Genomic DNA, 13737 nt, shown 5'->3' on the forward strand with positions numbered 1-13737 from the left:
CCTACTTTGATTTACTTTATACCTAGTGTGAACAACTCCAAGTCACTCGAATCCGGGACAAGGCTGAAAAAAATACCTGAAATCCGGGACTTTTCAATAAAAATCGGGCCATTTTTTAAGAAAACGATAATGAAAATACAGAAACGAAAAAAATCCACCATTTTAGTATTTATAGAACTATCTTCTTCTTCTTGACGTGCCTATTCGTGACGAATGGTGGCGATCATCATGGCAATCTTCACTTTATCTGCAGCAATGCGAATAAGCTGCACAGATGTTCTGTTGAACCAGGTTCTGAGGTTCTGTAACCAGGATGTTCTTCTTCTTCATGGATCTCGCTTTCCAAATATTTTTCCTTGCAGAATGGCTTGTAGGAGGGCATATCTGGATTCATTTCGCATAATGTTTCCAAAGTTTTCCAACTTTCGAGATCTGATGGTGGTTAGTACTTCTCGGTTCTTCCCCATTCTTCTAAGGACCTCCTCATTTGAGACCCGATCAGTCCTATAGAACTATAGGAGTTCTATAGGATATCCTATAGTCCGTAGAACTATAATCTATAACACCACGATATAAAATGCATGGGTTTTGGACGTGGTGTTAGTATTACACTCTAGAAATTGTCGACTTCTTTTCGTACCACGAATTCAATCTGATGTGAATTCTTAGAAGAATAACGTATTCAAAATTTCAAAATATAATTTTAGCAAAACTTTGAAAATTCGGATGGCCCGGAAGCCTTGTCCGGGACGCCGGGACACGACTTCGTAATTCGGGCCATGTCCCGGATTTTTCGGGCTAGTTGGTCACACTATTTATACCACAATTATCCAAAGTCTTTGGTTTGTACTTAAATACCTCATACTTATCAACGTATCTGTTTATTTCCAAATCACAAGAATTTATTCAAACATTATAGAACTATTTTTTGTGTAGGTGGAATTCTATTCCTAAAACGATTTTCGGGTGTGTGAATATAAAGATTTTTAAAGATATTGGAGTTATTTGCTTACTCAGCGGTAGGGCAACTTACATTTTATTATCAAGAACATAAACAATATCTCAGCTTGGATAATTTTTGTTGACTTCAAGGCTGATTCACAATACACCAGGGCATTTAGGAAAAAAATTAATCGATTTTTAAATAATACTGCACCTATCGACTTACAACTTTTTGCGTTGTGATAAGGTCACCGCATATTATCATGCACGAATCGTTTTCAGCACGTAGCGTTTAGTTTCCGAAAAATATTGATTTTAATGGATTTAAATATGAACAATTCACACTGTCTGGAACGTATCGTTTCAGACACCTCTTTGTAAAATCACGTTTTTCGGAGACTACTGAAAACGATTCGAGCATGATGTCGCGAACTTTAGGGTTATTGATGACGTCAGGAAAATAGTCTGCAATATAAAAATGAGTAGAAATGTGCATAAAATTAACCAAAAGTGCAGAAACGTGTCAAAATCAGCATATTAAGGAACCGATTTTGTTACTCACGGATTTTTCGGTTGCTAAACATGAATACATAATCAGAACCGACCCACAAAATACCTGGTGCCCAGAATTACTGATAAGGCACTTCACGTTTCGAGAGATTCGAGAGTTTTGGGTACTAAATTGATACAAACAGATTATTGGGATCATTGAACACGAATACGTGTTCAACGGAACATCAGGTGTCCAGAGCCACTTCTGAGGCACGTCGCATATTCTAGAGTTTCCAGGGTTCTCGGCAATAAATTGATACAGATAGATTACTTGGGGTTGCTGAACACGAATATGATATCCTAACTGACTCTCTGATCACCTACTGCCCAGGGTGACCGATATGCACGTAATCTTCTGGAATTTTGAGGCTTTCCGACACTAAATTGATGCAAATGGATTACTCGCTACTGGCACCGGCTAATGGCTGATAGGATAGATGAGACCAAAGAACTTTTAAATCAGCTCTACCTTTCCTTGATAGAAGGGGAATTGAAAATAAACACATCTAAAACCCAGAGGATGACAAATCTTGTAGTCGAAGATATCTGCGTAGGAACAGGATCCATAGATTAGGTAATGGCCTATAAATACCTAGGTTATGAGATTCGCACAGGAAAAGATAACCAAATCGTTGAGCTTCTCCGGAAACGTTGACCATGACAAGAAGAACAGTGTAAAAGATCCGTGTATCTTAGAGGGCACTGGGGCAACCCAAAATGTTGGGTGTTTTACTACGAGACAAGTTGACAAACCCCAGCTATGACAAAGATCAGGAGTGGCTGATGCAGTAGAGAGAATAGCAACACTGAAATGGAACTGGGCAGGTCACGTGGCAAAATGGAGACCAAGAGATGATGCCCATCGAAGCACAAGTCGTCCACGAACACGTTGGACTAATGATCTAAACCTTGTCATAGGAATTGGATGCAAGAGGCACAATATCAAAATAGATGGAAAATTATGAGTGAGATCTATGTCCAGCAGTGGACAAAATGGCCATCAGCACCGACTTTCGAAAACCGAAAACCTTTGAAATTCCAAAAGATGACTTGCATAACAGTTACACATTTTGAGGCTTTCTGACACTAAATTGATGCAAATAGATTACTTAAGTGGTTTTTGGGGTTTCTGAGCACGAATACGCCATCAGACCGACCTAGGAAACACGAAAACCCTCGAAATTTCAGAAGATGACGTGCATATCAGTCACCATGTACACTAAGTGTTCTGAGGGTCGGTTTTGATATCATATTCGTGTTCAGTGATACCAAAAATTCCGAGTAATCTGCTTTTATCAATTTAGTGGCTAAAATCCTCGAAACACTAGATGACGTACCTTAGCAGTAACCCTGTGTACCAGGTGCTTCGGGGGCTGATTATGAGTACGTATTTATGTTCAGCGACCCCACAACTCCTGACCTCGCCTGGAGTAACAATACCTGGTCCTTAATATACCGTTTTTGATATTTTTACGCGCTTTTGAATGCATTATATGCACTGTAAATGCAATTAAGCATTAATTTCCACCTATTTTTCTATTGGAGAATTTTTTCATGTCATCTAGAACACAGTCTATAAAGTTGCTAGTCTCTATAGGTGCTGTATTTCTGTAGAGTTTTGGCAATAGTTGATATGTGCATCTAATCTAATTCAGTAGCAGTAGAGCATTTTGAAAGTTTGAAAGGTCCTCTAATTTCTTGAAATTTTCAAAACGAGTTGCCAATGTGATTTTCAACTTCCCACATTACCGGTGTAACGAAATTGATTAACTGGTATTAGATTGTTTAATGAAAACCTACCTCTTTTTTAATGATTTTCTTCAGAATACAAACAAAAATATCATGCTTTGCTTACTCAAAAACGAAAAGTAAATGGACATATCAATAACTGTCAACATAAGAAATCAAGTTAGATATAAGTATCAAGTTCTGCCCTGTTAACTTGTTAACTAATAAATAAGTACCACAGCGGACGTATCATGTATTCTGTATTGTCATTATCATTTTTAAGGGTCTAACCTTCATCATAGACATACAAAACTCTACCAACATGACGAATTGTTACTAAATAACATATCAAGCAAATACAAGCATATTTGGCAAAAATCGGAGTTATCAAGTTTTGTGCTTTGTCATGCCGCTACAGATTTAAAAATCGATTTCTTCCAGTGCTTTTTGCTCTAGATGTCCTGGTCTATCATAGGAAAGTGCCTCTGTAGTTCCCCGAAATTTGATATACTACATACATTACCATCAACCTGATCAACCATAATCCACTCCATTTTAGATTAGCTTGCGTTGCATCTTGCATCAAGACCTGTGAAGACGGTTAATTGTTGATCATTTTTGTTTCCAGTAGTGATACAAGTAGTGTGTATTATTATTTATACTATTCGTAGTATTATTATTCTTACAAACCTTTTATTCATTTCTGGGTAAGTTAACAATAAATCTTTAAATTAGCAGGACCGTATATAGTACATTCTTTCACGGTTTTTGCTCTAAATTTTAAAGAGCCGCTTGGATTGACATGAAATTTGGCATACGCATAGCTTACGTGTCAAAGAGAAAAAGTGATATTGTGCCGATGTGTGCTTTTGCCCTGGGGGTGACTTTCACCCCATCTCGGGGGCTGAAAAATATAAGTCCAAAATAAGTCCGGAAACGGATAAACTGACTAATTTTAAGTAACTTTTATTCTATAGAGCTTTTTCGCCAAGTCAACACTTCTCGAGTTATTTGCGAGTGAATATGTTTATTTTTCAACAAAGTAACTACAATTTAGACGGTTTTTCGCAAATAACTCAAAAAGTAAGTATTTTTTCGAAAAAAACGTTCTCAGCAAAAATATAGTCTGTAAAAAAGTAAAAAAATGGTGTACGCGTTAGGTCTCTGAACCTCGTCAAACCAGAGTTATAGCCAATGAAAAATAGATTCATATTCACCAAATTTCAAATAGAATATATGTACATACTTCGAAGTGAAATATCCAAAAAATTAAGCACTTTTTGCGGAAAACGAATTATAACTTTTTTAAAGTGTTAATAAAAGATTTATTTCTGTTTTTATAAAAAGTTACTAGCATTAAATTTAAGCAAGTACCGCTCAAAATATAGTTGGTCCCTTTTGTTTTGGCAAAAAAAATCGGGAACACCACCCCCTAATTAGCAACTTGAATGAAATTAATCGTTACCACTCCACAAATTATTTTACTTATTATGTTGTGTTTATATGATCTGTGTTTCATCGATTCAAAGTGCTTCCTTTGAAAAAATTTGGTTTTAAAGTAAAATTTTTAAAAAATTTAATTTTGAAAAATATGCTTGTTTTCAAAATAACTTAAAAATTGTTAGAGATACCAAAAATCTCGAAAAACAAAAAAAGTCAGCATTGCTTTTCTGAATATCGTGTATTTTTTTGTTTTTCTCTTAGACAAAAATTGATTAAGATTTGGTGTTTCTAAATTTGCATTCATTCGTGATCAGTAACTCGTTCAACCCCTTTTAACTACAGCCCTTTCAAAAATAAGGACTTTGAACCGATGAAACTTACAGATCATATAAACAATACATACACGAGTCAAGAAACTTGTGAAGTCATAACGATAAGTTCATTTAAGATACTAATTAGGGGGTGATTTTCCCGATTTTTTTACCAAAAAAAAAGGGACTAACTTTATTTTAAGCGTAACTTGTTTACTGTTGATGCTAGAAATTTTTTTATAAAACAAAAATGAAGATTTTTTAAACACTTTAAATAAGTTGTAATGAGTTTTTCCCGAAATGTGCTTCATTTTTGGTTATTTCACGTTAAAGTATTCCATTTGGAATTTGACGAATATGAACCTATGTTTAGGTAGCTATAACTCTGCTTTTACTAGACATAGAGACGTGATATATACACCACTTTTTTAAATTTTTTACAGGCTATATTTTTGCTAAGAATGTTTTTCGACAAAGTACTTAATATTTGAGTTAAAAAAACGTCTAAAAGTGTCGTTATTTTGTTGAAAAAATGAACAATTCACTGGCAAATAACTCAAAAAGTATTGATTTAGTGAAAAAACTCTATAGAACAAAAGTTACTTAAAATTAAGTCAGTTTATTTATATTATAATTAGTCAGTATTAGTCACCCCCCAAGAGGGGGTGAACACTACCCCCGGGGAAAAAGCACATATCAGCACAATATCACTTTTGTTTCTTTGACTTGTTAGCTATGTTTATGTCAAATTTCATGTCAATCCAAGCGGTTCTTTAAAATTTAGCGATTTTGCAATATTTTACCGTTAAAGTACGTACTAATAACAGCATACTATTAGAGAGAATGCGCTGAGCGCTGATTTGATTACCGGTATTTTCTGTATGGATTTCTTTATTTTTGTTTAATGTTTATTAATGTTTTTAATGTTTATTATTTATTGTTGTTTAATAATTATTACAATGCTATTTTACCTTTCAGTATTGGGTTACCTTTTCTTATTTCATTGTAAACTAAAAACAAAATCAAAATGCGAAAAATGTTTGCAATATCTATAAAAAAGAATTTTTATAAATATTTCAATTATACAGGGTGTCCCGAAAAGAATGGTCATAAATTATATCACACAATCTGGGGTCAAAAATAGTTCGATTTAACCTAACTTACTTTAGTACAAATGTGCTCATAAAAAAAGTTATAGCCCTTTGAAGTTACAAAATGGAAATCGATTTTTTTCAATATATCGAAAACTATTAGAGATTTTTTATTGAAAATGGACATGTATCACTCTTATTGCAGGAACATCTTGAAACAAAATTTCAGTGAAATTTGTCCACCTCATAAAAAATTTATGGGGATTTTGTTCCCTTAAACCCCCCAAACTTTTTTGTACGTTCCAATTAATTCATTATTGTGGTACCATTAGTTAAACACAACGTTTTTAAAAGTTTTTTGCCTCTAAGTATTTTTTCGATAAGTCAGTTTTTATTGAGATGCGGCTTCTTTTTCAATATATTTACGTAAAAATTGTATGGGGGGTTTGTTCCTTTAAACCCCCCAAATGATTGTGTACGTTCCAATTAAAGTATTACTGTGGTACCATTCGTTAAACACAGTATTTTTAAAACTTTTGCCTCTTAGTCTTTTGTTCATAAGTCACCTTTTATCGAGATGTAGCTTCTTTTTCAAAATATACCTAAAAATGTAAATTATAAATAAATTTTCAGATTATTAACAGGTCTCTATAATCGTACTTAACCATATACAAATATGTGGTGGATTCGACAAATATTCAAAATATCTCGATAAACACTGGCTTATCGAAAAAGTACTAAGAGGCAAAAAAGTTTTAAAAAGAATGTGTTTAACTAATAGTGCCACAACAAAACCCCCATAAATTTTTTATGGGGTGCACAAATTTTACTTAAATTTTTTTTAAGATGTTGCTGCCATATAAATGCCGCATGTCCATTTTCAATAAAAAATCTTTGAGAGTTTTCGATATATGAAAAAAAAATCGATTTTCATTTTGTAAGTTCAAAGGGCTGTAACTTTTTTTGTGTGCAATATTGTATATAGGTAAGTGAGGTTCAATCAACCTATTTTTGGCCCCAGAATCTGTGGTATAATTTATGACCAATCTTTTCGGGACACCCTGTATATTGAAACAGTAAACACATACTCTATTCCACGAACATACGCCTGTTTTGGATTACTTCGACAACGAATATTTTACTGTGTAAAATAAGAAGAACGAAAGTAAATTGCAAATTATATTGTTGTTAATTGGAATAATTATTAGCGCCATTTACTTTCGTACTTATTATGTTGCACAGTAAAATATTCGTTGTAGAAGTAACCCAAAACAGGCGTATGTTCGTGGAATGGCCCATACCCTAATAACACCAAACATTCCATGTATATTCCTAGAATGTACACACAGGATATTGAAAAACATTCCTGAAATGTCCTCAAAAGCACAAGAATGTCCCAGAAAAGTCCTCTGTCAGCATTTTAAACATTCCTTGAATGTCTTGTTGGAACATTCCATGAATGTCTCCAAATGTTCTTTGTGTTTAAAATTAATGTGTTTTATAATCGTTTATTGAAACCCAAATACAAACTTATATTTTAACAGATAATATTTTAATGGTTGACATTAACCTTGACAGTTGACATCCCGTCCGTCTCACGGCTAAGTTCGGTTTAGTAATACATAATTAAACACCTTCCCCTCAAAGGTCCATTCTATGGGGGGGGGGGGGGTTGATTAGACGACCTGATTTTGAGCTGTTGGTCCTTTTGTGGCTAAGATTGTTTGAAGTATTTATAGATGTTTTTGGGGGCTTAATAATTCCTAAGTTGGCAGTACTGTGAGGATCGTGATGGTGGTCCTGATTCTGTCTATTTTTTGTTATGTCACTACCATTTGAGTGTGTTACATTAAAATTACAAGATTTCATCAGGTGCTTTACTTCAGTGAGGTAATGCTCAACAGATTCGCCCTCTTTTTGGTTTCTGCTTAAAAACTTGTATCTTTCAAACACTCCATTGGCTCTTGGATTAACATATACCTCTAGCTGTTCCATCATGTATTTGTAGGGCTCAGCAGTTCCATCGGGGATTGCAATTGTGCACATTATTCTAGCGGACTCGGCTCCTAATAGATAATCTTCAAATGATATCTTCCAAAACTTCCATGTGGTAGCGGCATTCTGCCCCTGTAAGTCGAAATTTGGAGGCAATTTTACAGGTCCATGCATGTGTGACTGTGCCATGTTTAAAATTAATGTATCCACATATATATACTAGGATATTTTAATAATTGGATAAGCTTTATAATCGTTTATTGAAACCCAAATACGAACTTATATTTTAACAGATAATATTTTAATGGTTGACATTAACCTTGACAGTTGACATCCCGTCCGTCTCGCGGCTATGTTCGGTTTAGTAATACATAGTTAAACACTTTGGACATTCACAGTATATTTTTTATACATTACCTGGATATTGGGACCGTGCAAGATCGGCAAAGCGACCTCTATTTCTACCCTCTGTACTTTTATTCGCACTTTTAATTATATTGGCCAATTATATTAGTCCTGGTTGCTGGATAATTGTCAAGGCCATAGTCCAAAAAATATTAAGAAGAAAAAATAAGATGCAGGTTATGTTATGCAAACGTAAACAAGTGTATGTAGTAAATAAAATTACATAGTTATTAAAATGCAGTACTGCAAGCAAAATACAATTAATTAAATTTACCTTTATATAATAATTGCATATCACATCAATATTGTGGAAATATATAATTTTTCTGCTTCAATGACAGAAGGTATGAAATATACGTCAATTTGACAATTTCAATTGACAATATGAATTATTTAAGATAGTTGCAATATTTCTCCGCGACTCGCGCACGGTCGTTTCTCGTTTCCCTTCCAAGTACTTGCACACCGCGAATAGTCGCTGATGTGACAATACATCCGATTTGTTTTTTCATGAGTTTTGTAAGAGAGACTTAAAACTTTTTTTACAGTCACCTCCTATTTTCATATGATATTTTTTGACATGTTTTGTAGTAAATTCAATAATTCAACTATCGATTTACTACAAAACATGTCAAAATTCACATGTGAAAACAGGAGAGACCCTAAACATGGTTTTTTGTCTCCTAAAAAATTCATGAAAAAGCAGATAGGAGGTATTGTCACATCACCGACGATATACCAGAAGTTTATGTAGCCATACCAAATAATACATCCTTGATAAATATAAACATTTTTATTGTACAAAGTATTGTCATATAGGTATTTTTTTAAATCATCACTACGATGATTATTTATTGTATTGAATTGTACATTACAATTACAATCTGGTCATAACTGACCAATGAGCAATTTTAATTTACCCTAAATTAGTACTGTTCCTTAAAATAAAGAGCCTACCCCATAGTGTCTCTTATCTAATCTAACAAGATCGATCACTATTCTAACATACACAGGCACACAAAGACTATGCTCTGCTTTTCACTATCACCTATCACTCAAACTAGTTCAAAAGGCTTTGTCCTCTTCAATCTTCTAGTTTGCCCAGTAGAATCGAAGAGCTGGATTTCCTCAATATTCTTGTAGGTACTTATGTAGTTGTTGCTCCTGACTTCCAACTTTAAAAACAAATCCAGCTGTAAAATATTTCTGTGCCTGACTGCCTGAAGGCTTTTGTATGCTTTCATCTGCTGCTTAGAGTGGTAACTGTGAGACTTCACCAGATATGTATAAATATATATAATAGTAATTTGGTGGAATGCACTTTAATGTAAAATCCAACACCCCGTCTATTAGACGGAAATCACACTTTGGCGCTAAATATCTTTCGAATATCAACCTGCAGCAAATTGCCGAATTCAATACTACTAAAGAACAACCCAACTTGAAAAGTCATAAACGGATGACCTTCAAAATTTTCCAGGAAGGGAAATATCCCACTTTCGACAAGCGATGCCGTCTGAGAGACGGGATGTTAGTACTTAAGGGTTAACCGTACAACAGAGTCACAGAGTGAGTCGTTGGCTGTCGACTGTCTAGCGATAATCCAAAACAATCGCAAACAATACATACATTTTAGGCACATGATGGAAAATGGTAACTTTGTGTTTGGCTTGTCTAATTTAATGATATAATTATAAAAATACTTTACCGCCAAAATTCATTCATTACTGTACTCATTTGCCCTCATTTGCGGCAGTAAAGTAACACTTTATTGTACTGAAAGAAGAATTTCCTTTACCTGCTGCGATTAATCGAAATTGAGTGTAAGTGGTCGATGGAAGTAAATCGATTATTTATTCGAGTTAACTATTTATTTACTTTAATTATTAAAAATATTGAACAAAATATACATTGTTAATTAAATTGATGTCGGAAAGTGAATTTCTGTAGTATTTTGTAATTACATTTATATAAAATAAATCAACACTTTACCGATTTAGAATTATTCAATATTGATAATTATCGATTAAAAATCGAAAGCGGCCATCATGCAGAAGTCACCTGTCATCACTGTCATGAAATTTTTATTACGTCTGAAATTTAAAAAAAAATTTAAATTGTAAATTGTAGGTAAGTATTATTAAACGCTGTGTCTAGGTACACGCTAACGTGTACGCAAATAAAAAAGTTAGGTACACGCGAATTAAACTTCATCAAGCCAGTGACGTCATTATTTAGCGTGCGCAGTGACTATATTTTGGTATACGCTATTTTGATATGTTTAATGTTTAGTGTTTGTTTGATAGCAAAATATTTGTTATTAAGGGAAGGGAAGCAGAACTATTCAGATGTTTCAAACTTAATTGTAATAAATGAATGTATAGACAGTGAGCACGTAAAGGTTAGAATACATTCATTTTCTCGAGAACGGACGATTTTGGAAAAAAATCCCGAAACAGGTCAATTTTTATTCTTAAATTAAGACTTTTTGGCATATATATATATATATATATATATATATATATATCATACTAGTGACGTCACCCATCTGGGCGTGATGACGTCATCGATGATTTTTTTTTAAATCAGAATAGGGGTCGTGTGATAGCTCATTTGAAAGGTAATTCAGTTCTGTATTCAGTAATATAATCATTAACATAATTATTTATACAGAGTGCCCAAAAAAATTTTTTTTAATTAAATTTGTTAACATAAAAAGAAGAATGTATGTAATTTATTTATTTCAAAATACATTTAACTGCTCTTAGAAAACGGAAAAAGAATGTTTATTTAACAAATAAATATTGTTTTTTGCTTAAATTCAATATTAATGCAGCCACCCACATGCCTCTCGACAGTTTAAACATTTTATTTAAGCGAAAAGCGATGATTATTTTTCAAATAAATATTTTTTTCTGCTTTCTGAGAGCAGTAAAATATATTTTGAATTAAATAAATTACATAAATTCTTCTTTTTATGTCAAGAATTGAATTTATTCCAACCTTTACGTGCTCACTGTATAAAAGTTTTTTATTCATATTCAGGTTAGCAAAATAAATATGTATTTAGTTGACATGACATGTACAAAAAATACTGTTAAAATAATTTTTATACGTAAGTTAATTATTATTGTGAAAATTATTATTTGAGTCTTCCTTTTATTTTAATTTTGGACGGTAATACTATTTCACTTATAACTAAAAAAATATATATTAATTTATGGTCTCTTTTTCATACTGTTTTAAAATGTTGTTAAACTTATTAAAAGAATTAAATATTTGTTCACACTCCATAATTTATTTAAAAACAAACACTAAACAAATAAAAAATAAGAAATCTTTTTACTAATCAATATTAAAGTGTCAGCACAACGCGATTAGACAAATTCTAACACTTTGACTGTGACACTCGCGGTACAATATAAAATACACTTATTGTACCCTCGGAGATCCGTGGAACAAATTTACACCCAAAATAACAAAATTCAGTTTGGCAACACTGTGTGAAAGTTGATAGTAAAATATCCTTTTTAAGATAAGCACAACTGTAATTTAGTCCAAACAAATTAATATATTTTTTTGCCAACAAAACAGAGATTTTTCAACCAAATAATGTTTCAAATATGATGTGCAAAATAATTTTTAATTGGGTTCTGTTAATGGGCTTGCTTTTTGTTGTTATTAAAGTAAAAAAAACTAAATTTTACTCATTAAATCATTATTGTCCGGTTATCGTCTCAATTATTTTAACTGTACTAATATCCGTCGAGTAATTCTGAATGATTAATAGCTTGTTAAAACATTTTATCTGTAGCGGCTTCTGAAATATCTTAAAAATATCGAATTTCATTGATAAAATGCACATATTCCACCGATCTTCGCTTCGACTATACCACAGCATACACGCGACTCAAGTTAGCGTGTATGCAAAAAACCAGTAACAGTGCACGCTAAATAGTGACGTCACTGACTTTATGACGTTTCGCGTGTATGATCGAAGCGAAGATCGGTGGGATATGCGCATTTTATCAATGAAATTCGATATTTTTAATATATTCCAGAAGCCGCTACAGATAAAGTGTTTTAACAACCCATTAATCATTCCGAATTGGTGGATGGATATTATACAGTTAAAATAATTAAGACGATAATGATTTAATGAGTGAAATTTCAAGTTTTTTCTACTTTAATGACAAAAAAGCAAGCTCATTAGCTGAACCCAATTAAAAATTATTTTGCACATCATATTTCAAACATTATTTGGTTGAAAAATCTCATTTTTCTTGGCAAAAAAATATATTAAATTGTCTGGACTAAATTACACTTCTGTTTATCTTAAGAGAGATATGTTACTATTAACATTAACACAGTGTTGCCAAACTGAATTTTGTTATTTTGAGTGTACATTTTCCCAGCGATCTCCGAGGGTACAATACCTAACTTTTTTATTTGCGTACACGTTAGCGTGTACCTAGACACAGCGATTATTAAAACCAATATCAAATTGCTGGCGATAAAATTTTGTATGCACCACGTCAGTAAAGACTCTTTATCGAACTCGTCTGTTCCCGCTCTGCTCATAATATCAGACTCGTTCGATAAAGAGTAACTTTACTGAGGCGGTACATAAATAACTATTTTACAGATACCTCTGAATTATTAAATGATTTTAGCATGGCAACTAACGAAACTATTGTAAAAAGCCTCATTAGTAATTTCGAGTGCCCTGTTTGCTTTAAATACATGCATCCTCCAATAGGACAATGTGTGTCTGGACACAGCTTTTGCACTCACTGTTTTGAGACCATTGAGAACTGTGCTTTATGTAAAGCTGAGAAGAGCCCTTACCGATGCATTCTTTTGGAGCAAATACATGCCTGTCTCTTATTTCCATGCAAATATTGTGACCAGGGTAAGTATATTAATTATTATTGTGTAGTTTTGCACGGAAATAAACAAAAAATTCAAATAAGAAACCATTCTATATATTTTTTATAGAACACACAAAAACAATCATTATTTACTAAAAATATTTTGTTTCTGGATTTTTCATAATTATAAAATAGTAATTATTTGAGTCCGTTTTAGTTTTTTTTTGCTTTTTTCTACTAACTTTTCTGATCATTTTTAGTTATACTTCTAAAATTTGATTTAAAATTATCGCTTGTTTGGAGAGATAACACTATCACAAGAGAATAGACAGCATAGCTGTTGCTGACATCTGTAAACTTTTGCAAATTTCTACGTATAGGTAGCTCAAAAAACTAAAA

At 32.9% G+C, this 13737-nt stretch overlaps 1 protein-coding gene across 3 annotated transcripts in view; it reads left to right on the forward strand.

Moving 5' to 3' along the window:
• Positions 1-13737, forward strand: part of LOC126887513 (E3 ubiquitin-protein ligase sina-like) — a 78544-nt gene that overhangs the window by 47005 nt on the left and 17802 nt on the right. For all 3 annotated transcript variants that reach the window (XM_050655142.1, XM_050655154.1, XM_050655147.1), the window contains one exon: positions 13141-13379. In XM_050655142.1, coding sequence (XP_050511099.1) covers positions 13141-13379 — 239 coding nt within the window. The remainder of the gene's footprint in view (positions 1-13140; positions 13380-13737) is intronic.

This window comes from Diabrotica virgifera, chromosome 1, assembly GCF_917563875.1.
Source record: "Diabrotica virgifera virgifera chromosome 1, PGI_DIABVI_V3a".
Classification (NCBI taxonomy): Eukaryota; Metazoa; Arthropoda; class Insecta; order Coleoptera; family Chrysomelidae; genus Diabrotica; species Diabrotica virgifera.